At 34.0% G+C, this 20,878-nt stretch overlaps 3 protein-coding genes across 4 annotated transcripts in view; all 3 read right to left on the reverse strand.

Annotated features, from left to right (window-relative positions):
- The window catches only part of LOC131435732 (solute carrier family 12 member 4), a 652,550-nt gene extending 646,966 nt beyond the window's left edge, over positions 1–5,584 (reverse strand). Inside the window, exons 1-2 of one of the 2 annotated variants that reach the window (XM_058603892.1) lie at positions 5,448–5,584; positions 1,927–2,472 (exon numbers count right to left, since the gene is read on the reverse strand). The gene's annotated coding sequence lies outside the window, so the exon portion shown is untranslated. Of the gene's footprint in view, positions 1–1,926; positions 2,618–5,447 lie in introns of those variants that run through there. The other variant, XM_058603893.1, reaches the window with a different exon arrangement.
- LOC131433848 (uncharacterized) lies at positions 1,861–17,606 on the reverse strand. Its single transcript, XM_058600454.1, has 5 exons — positions 17,569–17,606; positions 17,301–17,511; positions 16,755–17,240; positions 1,927–2,052; positions 1,861–1,878 (listed from the first exon to the last, which is right to left on the reverse strand). The coding sequence occupies exons 1-5, from the start codon at positions 17,604–17,606 to the stop codon at positions 1,861–1,863; spliced, it is 879 nt and encodes a 292-aa protein (XP_058456437.1).
- Positions 17,607–17,785: 179 nt separating this feature from the next.
- Positions 17,786–20,143, reverse strand: LOC131436933 (uncharacterized). The gene is made up of 4 exons (XM_058605930.1): positions 19,896–20,143; positions 19,628–19,838; positions 19,264–19,567; positions 17,786–17,913 (listed from the first exon to the last, which is right to left on the reverse strand). The coding sequence occupies exons 1-4, from the start codon at positions 20,030–20,032 to the stop codon at positions 17,909–17,911; spliced, it is 657 nt and encodes a 218-aa protein (XP_058461913.1). The 5' UTR covers positions 20,033–20,143; the 3' UTR covers positions 17,786–17,908.
- Between the last annotated feature and the right edge of the window lie 735 nt (positions 20,144–20,878).

Consider the following 20,878-nt stretch of genomic DNA (forward strand, 5'->3'; position numbering starts at 1 on the left):
TTGATTTATTGTTTCTTAGGTTAAGTTTAATTTGCATTAAAGGAAATTTCATGGCCGCCATTATGATGTTCTATACCGTAGCATTTATTGACATCAAATAAACTTCGAAATGAAAAACGAGGAAATATGATGGACTTTCATGATTCGTTTTCAGAATGTATGCACAAGTTTCAACGCCACGAAATAGTTTTATACAAAATGACGATGAATCACAAAACATAATTTTCATAAATCATGAATACTTTCGCAAAAACCGCATTTATTTCAAGGCGATTAGTACTAATTATTATTTTTATTCTTACATTCACGATAAAAATAAAAGCGCATGAAGTTTTTACGTTCGGAAAAAAGCCTCAAACTCGTAAAAAAATCTAATATATTCTTACTGATTGCATTCAAAGTAGACATGACACACACATAGTCAAGAAAAATATTATCAAAACATCAGTTTATTCATAGTGGAATTTATTCCATCCAAATAAATTTAATGTTTATCGTAAAGCTGGAATTTTGAGTTTTAAAGCAGGTTTATGCTGATTCTTCATTTTGATTTATAAACCTAATGAAGAATTGTCCACTTGGCAGAAACATGCTCTTATAGAGGTTTTCAGTAGGCTTTCGTGGAGTTTAAAGTTTTATTGCAAGATTTATTATGTAGCATTGAAGCTAGCTACAAGTATTTATTAATATTAAAAATGTTACTTGGGATATCAGCTCCCTCAATTTGAAAAAAAAAATCGGAACGTTAATTTGTTCACGACTGCCTTATTCAGGCTTCGGCAACCATTCAGTTATTGGCACGGAAATGCACCAGCTCCAGGGAGCTACAGTAAACCAATTGATCAATTTTTGATTAAATAATTCTGCCGGATGCCACGCGGTTTACCACGGTTGTTAGACTTAGGCCACTAAAACAGGCGGACCGTATTGTTGTTCTTAGGCTGCTCGAAAAGGAAAGTTAACAGTAACCTTTAGGTGTTATCATCGGACTGCACCTACGGTAATCAGTACTACAAACGAACGCAAAATCAAATGAATTTATTATCAAATCCAAAACCACCTGCTATGACTGTCATCTACGACATTTTCTTTCCCGACGCACTGTCTGGTTGGAACTTTTCTCGTCGATCGAAAATACACTTAACATGCGATGTTTCGTTTATCCACAGACAGACCCACCCTGTACGAGTGCAGTTATAGATAGAACCGCGCCTAGAGTACCAACCTTTAGCGAAGCATATGTAGTAACTGTATCATCCTTTCTATGTAGTACTTTACCAATAATGTTAGAAATGTGATTTATTTTACGTTAGAAATGGTTAACAATTGAATTGGATTATTAATATTAAAGCTGATAAATTCTCTGTTGTAAACAGAACTAGCCGGTCCCGCACAGCACCAACGCGTGGTGAAACGGATATTTCTGTATAAAATGTTCAAAACGACGTATCTAACAATGAGAGATTCTCTTTGTTTACTTTCTCTTTCGATTATTGCGAAATATTCCTGCTTTTTTCGGTAATTTCTCCAGAGCAGAATAAAAGATGGTAGCTTTAGTTATTATTATCGGTAAATGATTGGAGAGAAGGATCGCCAAGAGTGCCGTAATAATCAAAAGAGAAAGTAAACAAAGAGAATCTCTCATTGTTACATACGTCGTTCTGAACATTTTATACAGATTTAAAAGAAATTCGAAAAAGTTATCGGAAGGTGCCTAACGAAAATTCCAATTACTGAGAAAAACGATCCCACGAATCGCATAACTTGTGGATGACGATACATTATTCATTAAATATAAATATAGGTCGCCTGTATTACTTCCTCGTGCTTCATCGTCTTGGAAACTCTGCTGCTATTATCCTACACCGATTTGTAGCTCTAGCGGGAACGAAAGCGAGAGTGTGTGCAATCAAACGTAGAACTTACCTTAGTGCTTGTGGCGTTACGCTTCGAATCCCTCTCCACCGCTGCCGTCGCCGACGATAACTTTGCTCGTAATTTGACGTACACCGTTTGCCGCTCCACAGACGAAGGTTTCAGTATTAGCCTTGACTCAGAAAATTTAATCGAATAACAAAACGCATCAAGTGCAACTCTTAAGTTTTTAAAGTTTCACCGAAAACTGTCGCTGGGCAGTATTTTCCACCGACACTTAACCCTTCGAAATTTCACACTGACACATTCTAACGATTAGTATTTAAAATTGGAATGATAGACCACTTATTTTCCGGTGATCCAAAACACTTAGCACACACTACCAGCTCGCGGTGGTGATTTTGTTTATTAGTTCACCTCATGGAGCTACTTCGACTACGCTCGGAACATACCGTGAATGTTTACCTCTTGCAGTGAAATCACAATCCAAACACAAGCGCGCGTCTCGGTGTTTTAGGAATAACTCATGTGACAGATGGCGGCTGCTGGGGTTGTGGCCCAAGATCAAGATCTGAGTTTTCTTGGTCGTCCTCGAATCTGCGGAAAACCACACGAGAGAGTTAGGGAAAAAATAGCACGAACGCAGTGGGATAGGTGACACAGTTTCGGCTCGTTCAATCGGTCAAACTATAACAATCGTTCAAATTACGTAGGTATTTGTCACCGTCCACACGAACTTCCACTTTACATTCGGGAGCATGAGACACATTTGGCGCACTGTCAGAAGTGGAATAGAATTATGAATAGAATTAAATGAAAAACGATGTTTTAACGAAAATGTTAAGAAACTTTCCGGTATCCAAAGGGTCTGATAGTCCTTAAATATGTGCAAAATAGCTGTATTTCAGTATTTTTGTCACTATCCACATCACAACAAAATCACAGCAATAGCATTACAATTATATTCGATTTTTTAGATCACTTGGTTGGAATTATTTCTTACCTCTTGACTGTCTTTTATCAGTGCTTTTATAGAACCTCGTTTCACATCAATTCTATATCGTGATTATTTCCGAAGAGAAGTTTATCAAGGTCAGATATTCTGGAACGTTTTAGTTCGAAATACAGAATGGAAAACTAAAACAGCAACAACTCGTATCAACATAATCGAAATGTATTATTGGGATTTATTTTTGTTTTTTTTTGTCGTAGATATATTCTTTCTTTCAATGATGACTAGGGTAACCGCATCCTTGCACATCTTATTTTTATATTCGGAATTTTAATTTCCTAAAGCTTAACGACAGCTGTGATGACGAACCTTGGAAGCAAATAACTCAATCACGATTCATAATTGTTAGAACAAGATCCATTAGAAGATCTTTGTCTAAAGAAGGGGACGTAAGATATCTCTCGTTTTAAGTCTATAACTACATCAACTTAGAACCTATACCCTTTAGCATGGGAAATTGACTTTTAACAAACTTTGTAAAAAATAGGCTTGAGGCCAACCTATAAACTTTAAAAATCAGTACATGTGTTATTTTTGTAGGAAATTTGACAAGGAAGCAAACCTTCAAAAACCGTAAAAGAATCCGATATTTGTAGAAAAAGTAATTAAAAAAAAGCCATGGTCACATGGTCCGAACAACAGCTCATTGCTTAATATATCTAGCACCACTGTTGCTAGTAGTGGTAATATGATTTTACTTTCCTTTATTGTGCTATAACGGTTGATCTGAGTTGTTTGATGTCTTCACAATAGTTACTCAACTTAATATGAATAATCGTTTAAGTGACAAGCCATGTTCCAAAACCCACTGTAAAGACACAAAAAGTTATGTAAATTATTTTTTGTTTACATGAAATAGCAGCGCCTATATCTTCTTAACTATATGAACAAGAGAGATTATGCTTTCGGTATAGCTATTGGATTTGAGTTTATCTAAAACACTGTCGAAGACTTCAAAAACCTATTTCTTCAAACAAAAATGTTAAACTTTTCTGTGTCTTTACAGTGAGATTTGAAACATGGCATGTTACTTAAAAAAAATCCCATACTAAGCTGAGTAACTATCGCGAAGACATCAAAGAACTCAGATCAATGAATAAAAAAAAAATATCCCGAGCACTAGCAGCAGTGGTACTAGATATATTAAGGAATGAGCCATTGTTCGGACCATGTGTCGGTTTTTTCTTTGACAACTTTTTCTACAAATATCGGATTGTTTTGCGATCCTCAAAAGTTCCCTTCCTCGTCAAATTTCCTTCAAAAATAACACGTGTGCTGATTTTTATAGTTTATAGGTTGATCTCAAGCCGTTTATTTTTGTACTAAATCCATACGGAATCTCATAAAATTGCATTTCGGACGCGAAAATATAATTTCACCGATCGAGCTAAAATTTTGCATCGTTCTTATGGGACCCAAAAAGAACACGAAAAATTTGATGGAACGAGAAAATAAACCTTGTCCTGTTCTTCCCATACAACTTTGTCCCACCCTACGAAACCCTACTGACAATGCAATGGACTTCAAGAGTCAACTTTCAACATCTGTTGAAGCTGAATGGTGAAATTCAAGTATTTTTGCAGGGTTAATTCAGGGCATGGTAGGAAAAGTAAAGATTGAAACTATGTTGACTATGAATCGATGTAATTAAAATATGAAATCTCTTATGATAAAAACTCACTTCACTTGTGATAGGATTAGAAACCAGATAGATTTCACACTGCATTTCCATAATCGCTATTACAGTTCCATAAAATTGTGAATGCATGTATCGTAGAAAAGAATGCTTTCAGCATACCCTTATTTAAACAAGTTTTGTTTTGTGCTGAAATGATGAATATGTCATTATAAGCGAAGACGATATTCATTCAAAATCCGAGCTACATTCTATCGTTAACAGCAGCTATAACTATTTGCAATATTTTAAAGAGAATCCAATGAAGCACTTCCCCACTTTGCTGTGTTCCACTTCCATGGGTATACCCCAATTACAGATGCTATCAATTTTCAGTCACATTTGCTCTGCCCGTCCAAGCTGTCAGTAGAATCAATATGTGAGTCCAGCAATTGATTTCAATCAATTGGTCTCAAATGTAAAACGGTTCTATATTGATATCGACACGAACTGGATCATGAAAACATATTTTGCTCAGCGGAAACAGTGACATACGCACGCTGCCTGACTGGGTCTGAATATTATGACTGTCTATGAGTTGATACGAATGTTCAGTCATATTGCAACACCCTGACCGATCCCATTTTTTTACGTTGAATGGAGGCCACTCAAGAAAATCTGTTGACTTAGATACATGGCGATAAGTTTGTTTTTGGTTCGATTGAGTCTGCTATTAGTAACACATTCATTCGCACATCGTTGCAGTGCTTCGGTAATATATCTACAACCAACAAATGAATACGACTCTAATTTCAGAATAATTTTTTGGGAAAACTTTCTACCAAATCGTCACCGAACTAATGAAACAGCTGTTTAGGGACATCCACCGGAAATGCGTCTACCATAGCAAACCAAACGAAATCTCTTCCCACTAAATCCGTTCACCTTTAACTACGGGTAAACTCGCCGAAACAAAACCAGCGCCGGCTACGTTTACAAAACAATCACAAACACACCACAACAAAACCGATAGCATAAGCACCGAAACACCCGGAGAGAATGATCCAGACTGACTGGGAAGACTGCGTCGGTCGCGAAAGTGTATAAAACTAAAACGCGAGTTCGTGTCGCTTCTACTGGTTCAAGCTGTGTTGTAATCAGCTCGACCACAACAGGGGCGCATGGAGCGATGGTTCTCTTCTGTGCCGGCGCTCGTTACGAGACAGAACTCCCTGAGTCCCTGCCACACGAGGCGCTCTCCAGACAGTGCATAGGGTGTTCCCTTGTTACACATACCGAAATGCCGGCGTTTGCCAGAAAGCTATCTAAGCGTTGTATTGAGTGCGTAATATTCCTGGCAGAGCATAATCGGAACAGAGAGGGCTGAATCAGATGACGGCATCAATTATTATATGGACGAACTATGGTCGCTATCAGTGTTAGGATCGCTGAAAAGAAGTATTCGAAACTGGTTCCCTTTTAGCCTGTGAGCAATCATTGCACTTCGCACTGGTTCGATTTGAAATGAAAACATGCTCAATTTGGTACATTTAATTTGGCTCAGGTGAACCGGCGACAAAATACTGATTCATTTGCCTACCTAAATGTAGAAAATAGGGTCCTTTTTCAAACCATAATTGACGCATATTCTTTAACTGAAATTAGGTATCATAACTTACCGATATTTCACGTCGTAAAATTTCAGTGGATTGTACTGTTTGCTTTGAGTACAACTGAATTCCTGGCACGATTCTTCTTTCGGCAATCAGTCCGACGACCCTGCAAGTTTTTGCAAACAGCCGTTTTCTCATCAATTCCTATTTTATCCTGCTCGTCTTCAGAATAAAAACACTCTACAAATTCTTCCGGAATAAGTTCCTGGTTTGATGTATAACTGCACGATTGCGCAGACTTCAATTCATTACACGGATTATTTTTTTTAGCTGAACCGGTGGAATTACCTAGTAACCATTCGGCCATGACAAACGCTGATTTTGAATTTTGCTTTTGCCATGATTTATTCGACATCTTGCTTAACGGAAGTTAAAAACAGTTTTTTCACTGATACGAAACTTTTTTTTTGCTGGTGTAGCAAATTGACAAGGCTGGGACCTACAGAGATCTATCTCGCCCGTTGAGGTTATATTATGTTCGATTATTTTATTATTTTCGATTGTAAAGTAATACGAAACTTTATTCAAATTTCAGCTGTTTTTCAAAGAAGGACGAATCTTACAAAAGTAAACAAATCGAGTTTCTCTCTCCTACCAATAAATTCTTCAAAATCCTACAATTTTGCCTAAAAAATCGGACTCTACAAAAATCTCAATCTTAGTAATACAAAGAACTATAAAGGGCGAAACTGTCATTCCATTTGTTTACGAAAGTTTCGCCCTCCGTGTTCCATGCAAACAAACAGGGCGATACTTCAATTCCTAATAAGGAAGGGCGAAACTATTTGTTTTCTTTATTTTTGATAGTTTCCGAACCTTTTACTACTGGAAATAATAAATGAGACGATAAAATTACCCGAATATTTATCTTAGTCACGAAAACCAACTAATTTCACAAAAAATGCGCAAGGGCGTAACTTCATCATTCACACAGGAAACATAAAAGTAAACAAATCGAAAAAGGGCGAAACTCTTTTTATGTTGATTTATTCAGTAGATATAGAAGGAAAGTGGTAAAATTTGCATACTTTTTAAAGATAAACGAACAGATCATCGACTAATCAAAAATTGATCTGAGAATAGACGATGATTTCTAAATACGATTTGAAACCAAAGTTGAAACATTCATCGATGTTTTTCTCCATTTGCTGTCAATGTTAGATTCGCCGTTCTTTGGAAAACAGCTGATTTACGGTTTTGTAACAAAGCCAAATAACTATACAAACCAGAGCTGCCAACTGTTACTTTCAAAAATCTGTTTTTGGCGGAAAATTCTATCTCGAAAAATCAAACAACGATTTAGTGAGAAAACTGATTTCGCGACCGAAAAAAAGAAAGTTAGCCCAACCTGGTTTTTCTCTATGGTTCACCAAACACAAAAGTTGAAAATCGGTATTTATCTGTATGAAAATTGAAATATCGGTATTTTGAGAGAGCACATCTGAATTCTTGTATCGAGTAAATCGGTATAGTTGGCAGCGCTGATACAAACTGTCCTGAAATTAGGGTTACCATATTTGCACAATTTTCTATAAAACCCAGAGATGCCATTTATACAGATTTATCTGTATTATACAGATTTTTACATGCGCATACAGATTTAATACAGAGTACAGATTTTATACAGATTTACATAATTTAATACAGATTTATGCAGATACCACAAAAAGTATGAAAGAAATAAAGAAAATTTTTCGTCTGAACTAGCTATTAGTGTTTGAATTCCCATATTAAAATGGAAATGTTCCTTGCAGCTATTTGATGATGAATGCTGAAATACATATATTTTATAATTTGAAACCAATTTGAACTTATGTTCAAGGAAGTCATGGCATCATGAAACTTTATTGTCAGACTGAGAAGTATGACCTGACTTGACGTTGCGTATTGGGCGGTTGAATTCCATGTTTGAATTCCAAGTCAACATTTTCAAACGAAAAAAGTATATGAAAATACAATTAAATTGTGGTTGATAACAAAAACTATTAAATTTCATCGTTGAATGTTCCTGTCAGTGCGGCAATGACTTACGATATAAAAAAATGCTCATTGAATCTGCATTTTTTTTGTTAAAATAGTGACAAAAGAAAATCTGGTTTGATATAAAAAACATTGCTGCTTGAAACTACAAAATATGATAATCAATTTTACTCAGTGGGTTAGTTTGTTTTAAACATCATTTTTATAAACATAACAAATATTTTTCTTGTGCGTTCCTGTCAATTTCTTAACAAGCAATTTCACAGTGAATTCAATTTGAAAAATTTGTTATGAATGAACGAACTTTCGATAAAGTTAAGAATTGTTGCGCTTTGAATTAAGAAACTTTTTAGTTGAAATAAATTGCCTTAAATATAGCTATTTCAACTAACGCTTTTGTTTGTTGAAATCATACATTTTTGTTCGTTTTCGTTCAATAAATATTAACGACGCTGTAATATTCCAGAACGAAATCAATCTATTCCACATTTGGTGCTGCAAAAGTCTACTCCAACTCAATGTACAAAAATGTAACTCAATAACTTTCAGTAGGAAAAATGAAACTATACCTATAAACACACATCTAGGAAATCAACTTGTAGAAAAATGTAAAATTGTAAGAGATTTAGGCGTAATCTTAGACTCCAAGCTCACTTTTGTGGAACACTACAATACCATAATCAATAAAGCTAATAGCATGCTGGGCTTTATTAAACGCTTCAGTCATAACTTTCAGGACCCATACACAATTAAATTATTATACACTAGAACAAATTATGCAAAATTCAATCCAGTCAATCGAATAATGCGCCATTACAATCAATACTGCGAACATCTTGACCTTACTATGTCTAAAAATCAAATCAAATCTCAGCTTTGTCGTAGAAATAATGCGTAGTATGTAAGTGAACATTGTAAACAATTTATATGTAGTCTACATTTGCTTGACGAAATAAATAAATAAAATGATATCTTTCAAACTAATTTGCAAGGAAATTTGGATACTACTTTTATTTCGATTTGTATTCGTTATTAAATTTTCTGAAAAAAAACAATTACTTTTAATTATGAATTTTTCAAAATATTTTGAAGTTTGGTCGATGAACGATCGAATTATTCACATACCATAATCAAGGTTTTTCAATTTTTATAACATCCAACAGTTAGATGCTCCATCAGTCCGTTCAAGATAGAGATCCTGCATCATATTTTTGTGAAGAAAATGTGTTATGTATTTTATGCAATTTTCAAAAATATTCTTAATTATCAATACATACACTTGAATTGTTAACCCTCTATGAAATTATTGAACCCTCTATGAAATAAAAAAAGCAGATAAAATTTTACTTATGACACGCGTACAAACTTTTTCCGCTGGATAAAAATAATGCCCTGGTTCACAAGAAATAAAACTATTACGGTTCATTTAAACAGTAAAGTTAGTCATATCTTAACACAAATAAGATCTTAGATAAATAGATCCCCTTTTTTTTCTTGTTTGGAAGATATAGCTGGATTGAATCAACAAGTACATGGCTGATAACATTAACTCAACTTTGATTGACATGTAATAAATAGTTAGTTCATTTCAACAATAAACTCAGCCGGAGCAAACATATTTTTCGTTTGATTATACCAAAATTTTGATTCAAATTAAACAGAGATTATTGTTGATGTAGAAGGGAGAAATTGGTTTGTAACAATCATGATCTAGCATGAAATGAAGTTCTCTTTAGTTCAAAAATCTACTAACTGTTTTGTTATTGCTAAATTGCATGCTAAATTTATCTGCGTGAATAATCTATTGGAATGACATCTTTAAAGATCATTTTATTGCAGAAATTTAATTTCATTTGTGAATACAGATAAATACAGATTTTTTATACAAAGGAACACAGATTTTCTATGAAAATATCTGGCATCTCTGTTAAAACCACAGATACTTTAATCTTTTTTTCTAAACAGAAAAGGTTGTCGTAAGACCTTTTTTTTGCTGACTTACTAACTGAGCACCGGTAACATTTTTCTGGTATTTATGTTGGAGATATTCTGATACCGATAAGGCGCAAAAATATTTTTGGAAAATTGACCTGGCAATGCTTATTGAAACTATGAAAAACAGAGATGCCAGGTAACAATTCTTGGTTGATTTTTCATTAGGGCGTATAAGCAAGTGACAGTTTCTTTTTAATCACTCTCTCTTTCGATTATTGTGATGTGATTATAATGATTTTCTTTGATATTACTATTCTGTTTGAAAGTCGAAAATTTCGGGTATCATTTCATGCAAAGAGTTGAGTGGTAAACGTGGAAACCGCTTGGTAATTAATAGAAGAGAAAGTAGACAAAGAGAAACTGTCACTTGCTTATACGCCCTTTTGAAAAATCAACCGAGAATTTCAAGTTTTCTACACACAGCGAAAAATATTGTAAATGTAACTAAACTTGGGTTTCACGCAACGATTTATTTAATTTGAACAGTGACAAATGGAAATTTAGCAAATATTTTTGCTCGGAACAACAAAACTAGATATTCGATTTTTCTCAGTGGATTAGTTTGTTTCAATAAATATTTTGATAAACAAACATTCCCACATTATCAGATCAGAATGGAATCTGAATCAATTCCGAATCTGCGAGAAATTTTCATTTGGAATTCCATGTGGAAATCATAATGAATTCCGAATCCATTCCAACTCCAGTGCAACATCCGATTCCGAATGAATTTCGTCTACAACCGGTTGATTCGGAAATCTGTCAGAATTTAGTGAGAAGATTCGGAACTAATTGTCAATCCATTTTCTTCTTCTTTCCTGATTTTACACGTTTTCGTTCGTTTATATAACTGATTATACAAATTTAAATCTTCAAGTTTTTCGGATATAGAGAACTAGTAAATAACCAGTTCTTCTTAGAATTCCAGCATAAACTGTTGAAATTCGCTGGAAATTAACAAATCGACCTACCTTAGTCCACGATGTAAAATACACTGGTGATCACGTTTTTCTATGTGTTAGTGCGGTTGTCACTTTATATCGGAACAACAGAGAAACGCGAAGAAGAAAAAAACATAAACAATAGGCGTTACGGGATTAGGTTTTATGAAAATATTTAGAGTTGATTCCGTTTGCGAAAACATTGACAGTGTAATGCGGTGTTTTGTTCCGGGATGTTTCAATCGTCTAATTCGAGGAAATTATCTGTCTATTTCATATCATCGAGCACCGAAGAACCCGGTTATTAGAAACTGGTTTAATGTTTGCGGACTGAAGTACAATTGTGTAAAGAACTGGCGCGTATGTTCTACACATTTCGGGACGAAAGATTATCAGTCGAGATAAATGCAGCGTAAATTTTGTGGATTTCAACGTCAGGTCTTAGGAAAGCACGGTAAGTTCAATATTTTCAATCATCACAGGACACTGATTTTAGCTCAACCTTCGCTTCGCTGTAAATCCACTTCGGAGTTGGGTTTCATTCCATTTGATAGTATCGGTAAAGACAAATTTCCCTAAACCGATTCGGTAGAAGCAAATGGCATTGATCTAGCCAGACTTAGTAACCACAGCACCTTCCTTCTGTAAAAAAAACTAACAAGAACAGAAACACGTCGACCATCATTTAAAGTACTTACATAATACGGATAGAAACTTGAAATGAACCGTTCGTACTGTGTATGAGTTTACTGGCGCACTGAAGTCTGTATCGTATAGAGACCTCAATATGAACATCGGTAGTTGGAATGATTTCATTTGGTCATCTTCGGTGTTTCTCAATGGATTGATGTCTCCTTGTGGTGTTGACAATACATCATTTTCAATCTTGTTCGAACCTTCAAGCACGATAAGTGCAATGTTCGAAGGTAGTACGTTACGTTGCTGTTCTGTTTTATATTCTGATTGTGCAACTTATCAAGTTAGTTTATATTACTATTCTGGTAACTGTTATATTACTGAAAGAACGCATTTTTTCTGTGTTCTGCGACAAATCATTAAGTTCTTCCGTTGTTTCGAATAACAACTGTGCAATTCGTCTCATATTATTACAAATCTCCCATGGTCGGCAATTAGTGATGTTTGTTAGAGATAATTTGATTATGCAACTATATGAGTTACGTTCAAGTATACACTGAAATAAAAATCGTTTTTATATTCATTAGATTAGTAATATGAATTGTATGCATCGTATAACTCATTGAAGCCATATGGATATTTATATTTTTTATTAAGAATGTACATGAAGTCTAAATTAGTGTAACAATAATGAATTGATAAGAATATCACATACAATTTAAATGAAAACTCGATAGAACTTATCTCATTTCGTAATGTATATGGTGAGTCCTCGATATTCATCAGCTGCTTCAGGCAGTTCACCTGTGATTTCTGCATCATAAAGCAATTTATAATCGCAGACACGTTAGCTCTTTCAACTTCCATTAAGAATATATTTACGACTCATGAAATAATAAGGTATGTTCCATTTTTTCATTACTGACTAGTGAAATGATTTATTTTTTATTTAATAGCTTTGGGGTCACACTTCTTTACCGTTCCAGGGATTCACCAGTAGCAAAGCTCGAATCCTGAAAGAACACCGCGATAACAGAAAATCACCAATAGACGTAAGTGTAAAAACGAAATTATTAAGAAATGATAAAAATAAATAACAATGTTATTATAATAATGCAACTATCTTTTATTGCAGCTTTTGATTACTCTTAATACAATAAGCCCATTGTTTTTAACAATATTGCATATTCGCATCACTTGTTTAATTCAATAGTAATCATTTGATCTATATATTACTGGTATATGGAACTATAATGGCCTGCATTAAAGGCTATTTATAAATGTTATTCAACAAGCCTTATGTTTTACATGAATCTATCTATATAAATTCTGATTGAAAAGAATATGCACTTTTTAAATTGTCCCAATATATGTTGTGTAATTATCTAATAGTTGTTATAAGGGATGCTAATAAATTTTATTGAGTCTGGAAGTTCCATTCGCTATATGAAATTCTTATGAAAATAACTTTATGAAAAGTTTTATGTTTTATATGGTTATCTTATATGTTTGACATGATATTGCTACACCATGTTATTTTCATTGGAATTTCCAATAGTGCAAATATATTAGAATCTCATGTAATGTAAAAATGAGAATTTAGCTCAGTGTAGATGTTTCACGAATGTTTATAGAAACTAGGAAAATGAATTGTGAGTGTTTTGTACATATATTTGTGCTGTATTCATTTCCACTAGAAAATGAATTGTTTAACACATGTAATTCGATTCAATAGAAGAACACATCACATTCGAAGGAAAAACACATCCAAACTAAGTGTAAAATAATCTAATTTTGCAACTTAGTGAATTTGCACATGAATTCTTGAAATAAATCGCTTTGATTATGTATTGAAATGAAAAAGCATAATTAATTGAAGTGCTGTTTACATATGAATCGATTCTGCAAATTTTTATCAGTGTATAATTATCAAACTAATCGATTATTTGTGTTATTATTCGAACATTCGATTAATTATTTTATTATTATCGGATTTTTCGAATTATTCGACTAGCTCAATAATCGAATATTAGTTTCAACCTAATTGATTAAATATTATTCTATTATCTGGGTAATTAATCGAATAATCGATTAATCGATCGATGTTACGATATTATATTTTTATCGTGACGTCACAAATGAACAAGCATTCATCCTTGTCAGTTCAGCGGTACTGTTTACAAACAAACTTAAACAAATATCGAAGAACACATTTTAAACAATCATCTTTACCCTTTGCTACTAGTCACCTTTATATGATAAATTAATACAAACACGAGAAAAGGTCCTAAGATTCTCTTTGTTTACTTTCTCTTTCTATTATTACGGTCCTATCGGTCATTCCTCTCTCAAACCCTTTACAAGAATAACGACTGAACCCATCGACTTTCGATCTGTAGTTTAGAAATTGTTGAAAAATACAGGAAATACAGGACCTTTTGTAATGTTCATCGAGAAATCTCAAAAACAAGCCGTATTCAACCGTGAACAAATGTTGTAAAACTCTATTTAGACGATATGGACCGGGAATTAGGTTTTTTATCGTGACGACACAAATGAACAAGTATTCATCCTTGACAGTTCAGCGGTACTGTTTACAAACAAGCTTAAACAAAAATCAAAGAGCACATCTAAAACAATCATCTTTACACTTTGCAACTAGTCACTTTTATTTAATAAATATCAAAAACGAACCAATTCAATCGTGAACAAATGTTTTAAAACTCTATTTAGGCGATACGGACCGTAAATGGTCTGATCCAATTTGTCAATAAACAAACAAAAGAAATTTCTGTTTACAAACAGTACTGCTGAACTGTCAAAATGTGTTCATTCGATTGAGGTTAGCAGTGACGGTAAAAAACCTAATGGTATTATCCAAATTGTCAACAGACAAACAAAAAAATCTCTGTTTACAAACAGTACTGCTGAACTGTCAAAACGTGTTCATCCGATTGAGGTTAGCAGTGACGGTAAAAAAAATCTAATTTCTAGACTCGTTCACTTCCGATGAATCTCTCAACGGGTGAGCACGTTGAATCGTGTTAGTGCGGTGAAAATTCGAGTATTTCGCGAGAAAGAAAGAAAGGTACTTTGGCGACTATATTTATTTTAATGTTGAAAATTTCGGAAAACACACACCAAGACAAATGAAATTCAAATGCGTTTTGTTCTTGATTATTTATATATATATATATATATATATATATATATATATATATATATATATATATATATATATATATATATATATATATATATATATATATATATATATATATATATATATATATATATATATATATATATATATATATATATATATATATATATATATATATATATATATATATATATATATATATATACACCCAAACCACCATTTACGAACCTTATATATGTATGTATGTATGCTTACACACTCACTCGTTTGCATATATATGTATATATTTATACATATAAATGATCGCTTTTACTTCACCAATATTTATATGTATTAAGAAATACAAATATTTGCACACATACGTACATATATTAATACATACATATATATATATATAAGTTTTCTATTGAATTGAATCCAAATTTCGTCGAAAACATTCCTCAGTTGTAGAAAACGTTCCGATTCCAAACAGTTTATCTGCAGCGTGACTTTTACAGTTAACACGTTGACTGCCAACCTACGAGATAACTCGTATATTCCGTTCGGAAAAGAATGGTCGTGGCAGTCAACGTGTTAAACACTTAAAAGCACTCAACAATCCGAATCATACAGAATGTCGCCCTTTACTGGAATTAAGTGATCGCACCAACAAATAGCTCCACCATCAGGATTTATTTCGGGAAACGGGTCATCAACCTGAAATAACACAGATTTAATATAAATTTAAATATAATAATATAATTTATATATTTAAATTAATAGTGATTGCGGATATGTAAAGAGACATGTCGTCCAAGCCTTTCTACATAACCGAAAACTGCCTTCCGACAGAAAAAAACAAGTGATTGCATCAATTTATTGTTAAAATGAAATGTTGTAGAAAGAATTATATTACTTACTGAATAGTTCGAATAATGAAGCATCCAGACATTGAACTTTGTTCAAAATTGACTCCAATTTACTGACTTTGATAAAATTCAACGAAAATGCTATGTGGCGTGCTAGGTGTTTGCGTAAAACAATTGGATTCGGCAATTTTTACCGAATGATTCGTTAAAAGTTGATAAACTGCAGATCGTACCGTACTATTTCTGTAAAATTTACCGAATTATTTCAAAGTGCAAACTGTTCGGTACAAAATTACCATGTATTTTATACAATCGAATTTTGGGAAAAAATTATGCAGAAAATCCGAAAATAAGTGTGTATACCAGCAGCAAAGAATGTATTAGTAGATTCGGGGATTATTGCTTATTATCACCCTTCTCTCCTTCGTGCAGTAAATAGTTCAACGCTGTTCGAGACGGGCATAGGTATAGATTTTCGCTTGTAGTCCAGTGAAAAGAAATTTCATTCGACTATAAACGAAAATTAATTGGCAATATAACCAAAGTTGATGTGCTATCAATCGGCGTCATCTCAAGGTGACGCCAACCAGAAAGAAGAAGAAGAAGAAGAAGAAGAAGAAGAAGAAGAAAATAATCATTGATCAATCGGTATTTAAACTATTGTAAACTTCAACGTGTGGTGGCATATTGTTTTAGATTTGCATACAATTGTAGACAAGAGCCTAACGAAAGAATACTCAACCGACTAACTGTCTCTGAAATAAACTGACAAATCATGTCTCTTTCATAGTGAACCACTAAGTTACGACTTCATAGTCGTATTCACCAATCTTTTTTCTAATTTTTGGATTTCTTTTCTCACTGATTAAAACCTGAAGTTTCATTTTGATTTGAATAACTTCAGCTCGTAAAAACTATGTAATAAGAAGTATGCCATTAAACTTTTGAGTTCAGATGATTTATTTTTTTCCAAAAACTATACTTCTCGATTTTTGTGATAACTGTTTAACACTTACATTAAAATGTACCCAAATCAGCTCTAAAATAAATAGTACTATAGCTGCTGACAAACCGATCAACAAAACGAAGGACGGTCCTAGAATGTGTGTTACAGACAGAGGTTTCAATTCTTTTACACTGTTGTGACCTTCAGCAATCAAGGACAAGATTTGCTCTATACGACTACTCATATACTTACGAATCATTTGCTTTTCCCAGTGTAAGATGAACCCGTGCTGAATTGTTTCCAGATTGAACTTGTTAAAGTACTCCATCAATGGCCAACCCCGTTGTGAATATGCGATTGTGTACATAAAATATAGTTCTTGTTTAAGAATATCAAATAACTGAACATTTTCCTGTCGAACAAATGACAAATACGCATAGTAGCCGCTGTTCAAAAATTCTATGGCTAACCCGTAGTCTCCACCCAGGGAACGACGGAAGAGTTCTTCCTCGCCTGGAATCATATCGAATCTAGCTACCAACTCTCGGATATCGTGCTGAAAAAAAGAAAAATGTATACTTTTCTACAGATAAAATTTAGCATCCAATTCTGTTACGGTGTCAGCAGATTCCAAAGAAAGAATCCAGGCCAAAGATGATGCACCCCACCGGTAAGGAGATTCCACAAAATCGTGAATAGTTTCAAGTGGTTTACCATATCTCGGAATAGTTAGAACACTTGCTAATCCACTCGCATAGGTATTACTCAGTACGACTCCAGATAAAAGTATAAATGATATCAACACACGATACGATGAGAATACAGAGCTGCAACAAATCGATTTCTCATTAAATGTATAGCTCTATTAATTTCATGAGTGTTACTTCGAGAATACTCCTTGATTCAAGAAAATTGAGATCATGTCAAAAATCGACTCATTAATTGAATGTTTGGAATTTAGGTTGTGCTTAAGATTCAAGCTAGAGTCGATCCGATTCCAAACAGTTTATCTGCAGCGTGACTTTTACAGTTAACACGTTGACTGCCAACCTACGAGATAACTCGTATATTCCGTTCGGAAAAGAATGGTCGTGGCAGTCAACGTGTTAAACACTTAAAAGCACTCAACAATCCGAATCATACAGAATGTCGCCCTTTACTGGAATTAAGTGATCGCACCAACAAATAGCTCCACCATCAGGATTTATTTCGGGAAACGGGTCATCAACCTGAAATAACACAGATTTAATATAAATTTAAATAAAATAATATAATTTATATATTTAAATTAATAGTGATTGCGGATATGTAAAGAGACATGTCGTCCAAGCCTTTCTACATAACCGAAAACTGCCTTCCGACAGAAAAAAACAAGTGATTGCATCAATTTATTGTTAAAATGAAATGTTGTAGAAAGAATTATATTACTTACTGAATAGTTCGAATAATGAAGCATCCAGACATTGAACTTTGTTCAAAATTGACTCCAATTTACTGACTTTGATAAAATTCAACGAAAATGCTATGTGGCGTGCTAGGTGTTTGCGTAAAACAATTGGATTCGGCAATTTTTACCGAATGATTCGTTAAAAGTTGATAAACTGCAGATCGTACCGTACTATTTCTGTAAAATTTACCGAATTATTTCAAAGTGCAAACTGTTCGGTACAAAATTACCATGTATTTTATACAATCGAATTTTGGGAAAAAATTATGCAGAAAATCCGAAAATAAGTGTGTATACCAGCAGCAAAGAATGTATTAGTAGATTCGGGGATTATTGCTTATTATCACCCTTCTCTCCTTCGTGCAGTAAATAGTTCAACGCTGTTCGAGACGGGCATAGGTATAGATTTTCGCTTGTAGTCCAGTGAAAAGAAATTTCATTCGACTATAAACGAAAATTAATTGGCAATATAACCAAAGTTGATGTGCTATCAATCGGCGTCATCTCAAGGTGACGCCAACCAGAAAGAAGAAGAAGAAGAAGAAGAAGAAGAAGAAGAAGAAAATAATCATTGATCAATCGGTATTTAAACTATTGTAAACTTCAACGTGTGGTGGCATATTGTTTTAGATTTGCATACAATTGTAGACAAGAGCCTAACGAAAGAATACTCAACCGACTAACTGTCTCTGAAATAAACTGACAAATCATGTCTCTTTCATAGTGAACCACTAAGTTACGACTTCATAGTCGTATTCACCAATCTTTTTTCTAATTTTTGGATTTCTTTTCTCACTGATTAAAACCTGAAGTTTCATTTTGATTTGAATAACTTCAGCTCGTAAAAACTATGTAATAAGAAGTATGCCATTAAACTTTTGAGTTCAGATGATTTATTTTTTTCCAAAAACTATACTTCTCGATTTTTGTGATAACTGTTTAACACTTACATTAAAATGTACCCAAATCAGCTCTAAAATAAATAGTACTATAGCTGCTGACAAACCGATCAACAAAACGAAGGACGGTCCTAGAATGTGTGTTACAGACAGAGGTTTCAATTCTTTTACACTGTTGTGACCTTCAGCAATCAAGGACAAGATTTGCTCCATACGACTACTCATATACTTACGAATCATTTGCTTTTCCCAGTGTAAGATGAACCCGTGCTGAATTGTTTCCAGATTGAACTTGTTAAAGTACTCCATCAATGGCCAACCCCGTTGTGAATATGCGATTGTGTACATAAAATATAGTTCTTGTTTAAGAATATCAAATAACTGAACATTTTCCTGTCGAACAAATGACAAATACGCATAGTAGCCGCTGTTCAAAAATTCTATGGCTAACCCGTAGTCTCCACCCAGGGAACGACGGAAGAGTTCTTCCTCGTCTGGAATCATATCGAATCTAGCTACCAACTCTCGGATATCGTGCTGAAAAAAAGAAAAATGTATACTTTTCTACAGATAAAATTTAGCATCCAATTCTGTTACGGTGTCAGCAGATTCCAAAGAAAGAATCCAGGCCAAAGATGATGCACCCCACCGGTAAGGAGATTCCACAAAATCGTGAATAGTTTCAAGTGGTTTACCATATCTCGGAATAGTTAGAACACTTGCTAATCCACTCGCATAGGTATTACTCAGTACGACTCCAGATAAAAGTATAAATGATATCAACACACGATACGATGAGAATACAGAGCTGCAAAAAATCGATTTCTCATTAAATGTATAGCTCTATTAATTTCATGAGTGTTACTTCGAGAATACTCCTTGATTCAAGAAAATTGAGATCATGTCAAAAATCGACTCATTAATTGAATGTTTGGAATTTAGGTTGTGCTTAAGATTCAAGCTAGTGATCAAGTGATGAACTACGGTCAGAACAATCAACATTAGCAAAATTAAAAACCAAACTACATTTGAAAACGGGTAGATGAGAGTTCGAGATGTTGGTAAAAGCTTTGCCTTCGGAACAAGCAATTTAACAGTAGATTTGGCTATATAGTGACTTCCATCCAGTATTGGAAGAAACCTACAAAGATAGTGCGCGATAAATCATTTTCGGTTATACAAACTTTATAAGCATACCAGTTCAGATAGAGACAACAAACCGCAAAGTCGGTTTGCTTGCTAAAAACAGAAAATACCTCCCCATTACCGGACCCATTTGGATAGATATCTCCCCAGTCATTTGGAACATCTAATTAAAAACGCTGGTCATATTCGAATTCGTCGTATTTGTCCATTTGTACTTACACGGCCATAGTTTAATATTGCAATTCCGTTGCTTGCAAAATTCCACTATCAATGATCCTTCAAGACCTTCGATGAAAAGTTCTTTGGAAGCGCTTGAATTGAAGGCATCGGCATTGCCTAGATCAGCGCCAACATTTTTCGTTACACAATAAGGCGCATATTCTTCGACCGCCATATTAACCGTTATTCCTTGCACATCGAAAAGTTTATCGTAGTAAAGCTTTCCGCTGCCAAAAAATTTACGCTTAGCAATATCATAGCTGTCCTCCAAATCTACCTTCGACGGAATCTCATTCCATTTGGTTTGTGTATAAAAAGTGTAACTAGTATTACCCGATGGAACTATGAACCAGAGGTTTGGAAAAACTGTTAAAATGATTGAAATTTAGAAATAATAATCAGTAAAACATCACATAACTGTTACATTTCAAAGCTTCTTCAAAGTTGTCTAGTGTTTTGATTTCCTCAGAAAAAATTAGAAAA

This window comes from Malaya genurostris, chromosome 3 (assembly GCF_030247185.1).
Source record: "Malaya genurostris strain Urasoe2022 chromosome 3, Malgen_1.1, whole genome shotgun sequence".
Classification (NCBI taxonomy): Eukaryota; Metazoa; Arthropoda; class Insecta; order Diptera; family Culicidae; genus Malaya; species Malaya genurostris.

What these genes read in the sequence shown, in the direction of transcription:
- LOC131433848 (XM_058600454.1), bottom strand. Translation starts at nt 17,606, where the DNA reads ATGATCTCAATTTTCTTGAATCAAGGAGTATTCTCGAA. An exon ending in AATCAAGGAGTATTCTCGAA is followed by an intron (nt 17,512 to 17,568) that starts GTAACACTCATG and finishes GATTTGTTGCAG; the next exon opens with CTCTGTATTCTCATCGTATC. An exon ending in TGATTTGGGTACATTTTAAT is followed by an intron (nt 2,053 to 16,754) that starts GTAAGTGTTAAA and finishes AAATTTTCTGAG; the next exon opens with TCAAGGCTAATACTGAAACC.
- LOC131436933 (XM_058605930.1), bottom strand. Translation starts at nt 20,032, where the DNA reads ATGTTGATTGTTCTGACCGTAGTTCATCACTTGATCACTAGCTTGAAT. An exon ending in AATCAAGGAGTATTCTCGAA is followed by an intron (nt 19,839 to 19,895) that starts GTAACACTCATG and finishes GATTTTTTGCAG; the next exon opens with CTCTGTATTCTCATCGTATC. An exon ending in CTTTGGAATCTGCTGACACC is followed by an intron (nt 19,568 to 19,627) that starts GTAACAGAATTG and finishes TCTTTTTTTCAG; the next exon opens with CACGATATCCGAGAGTTGGT.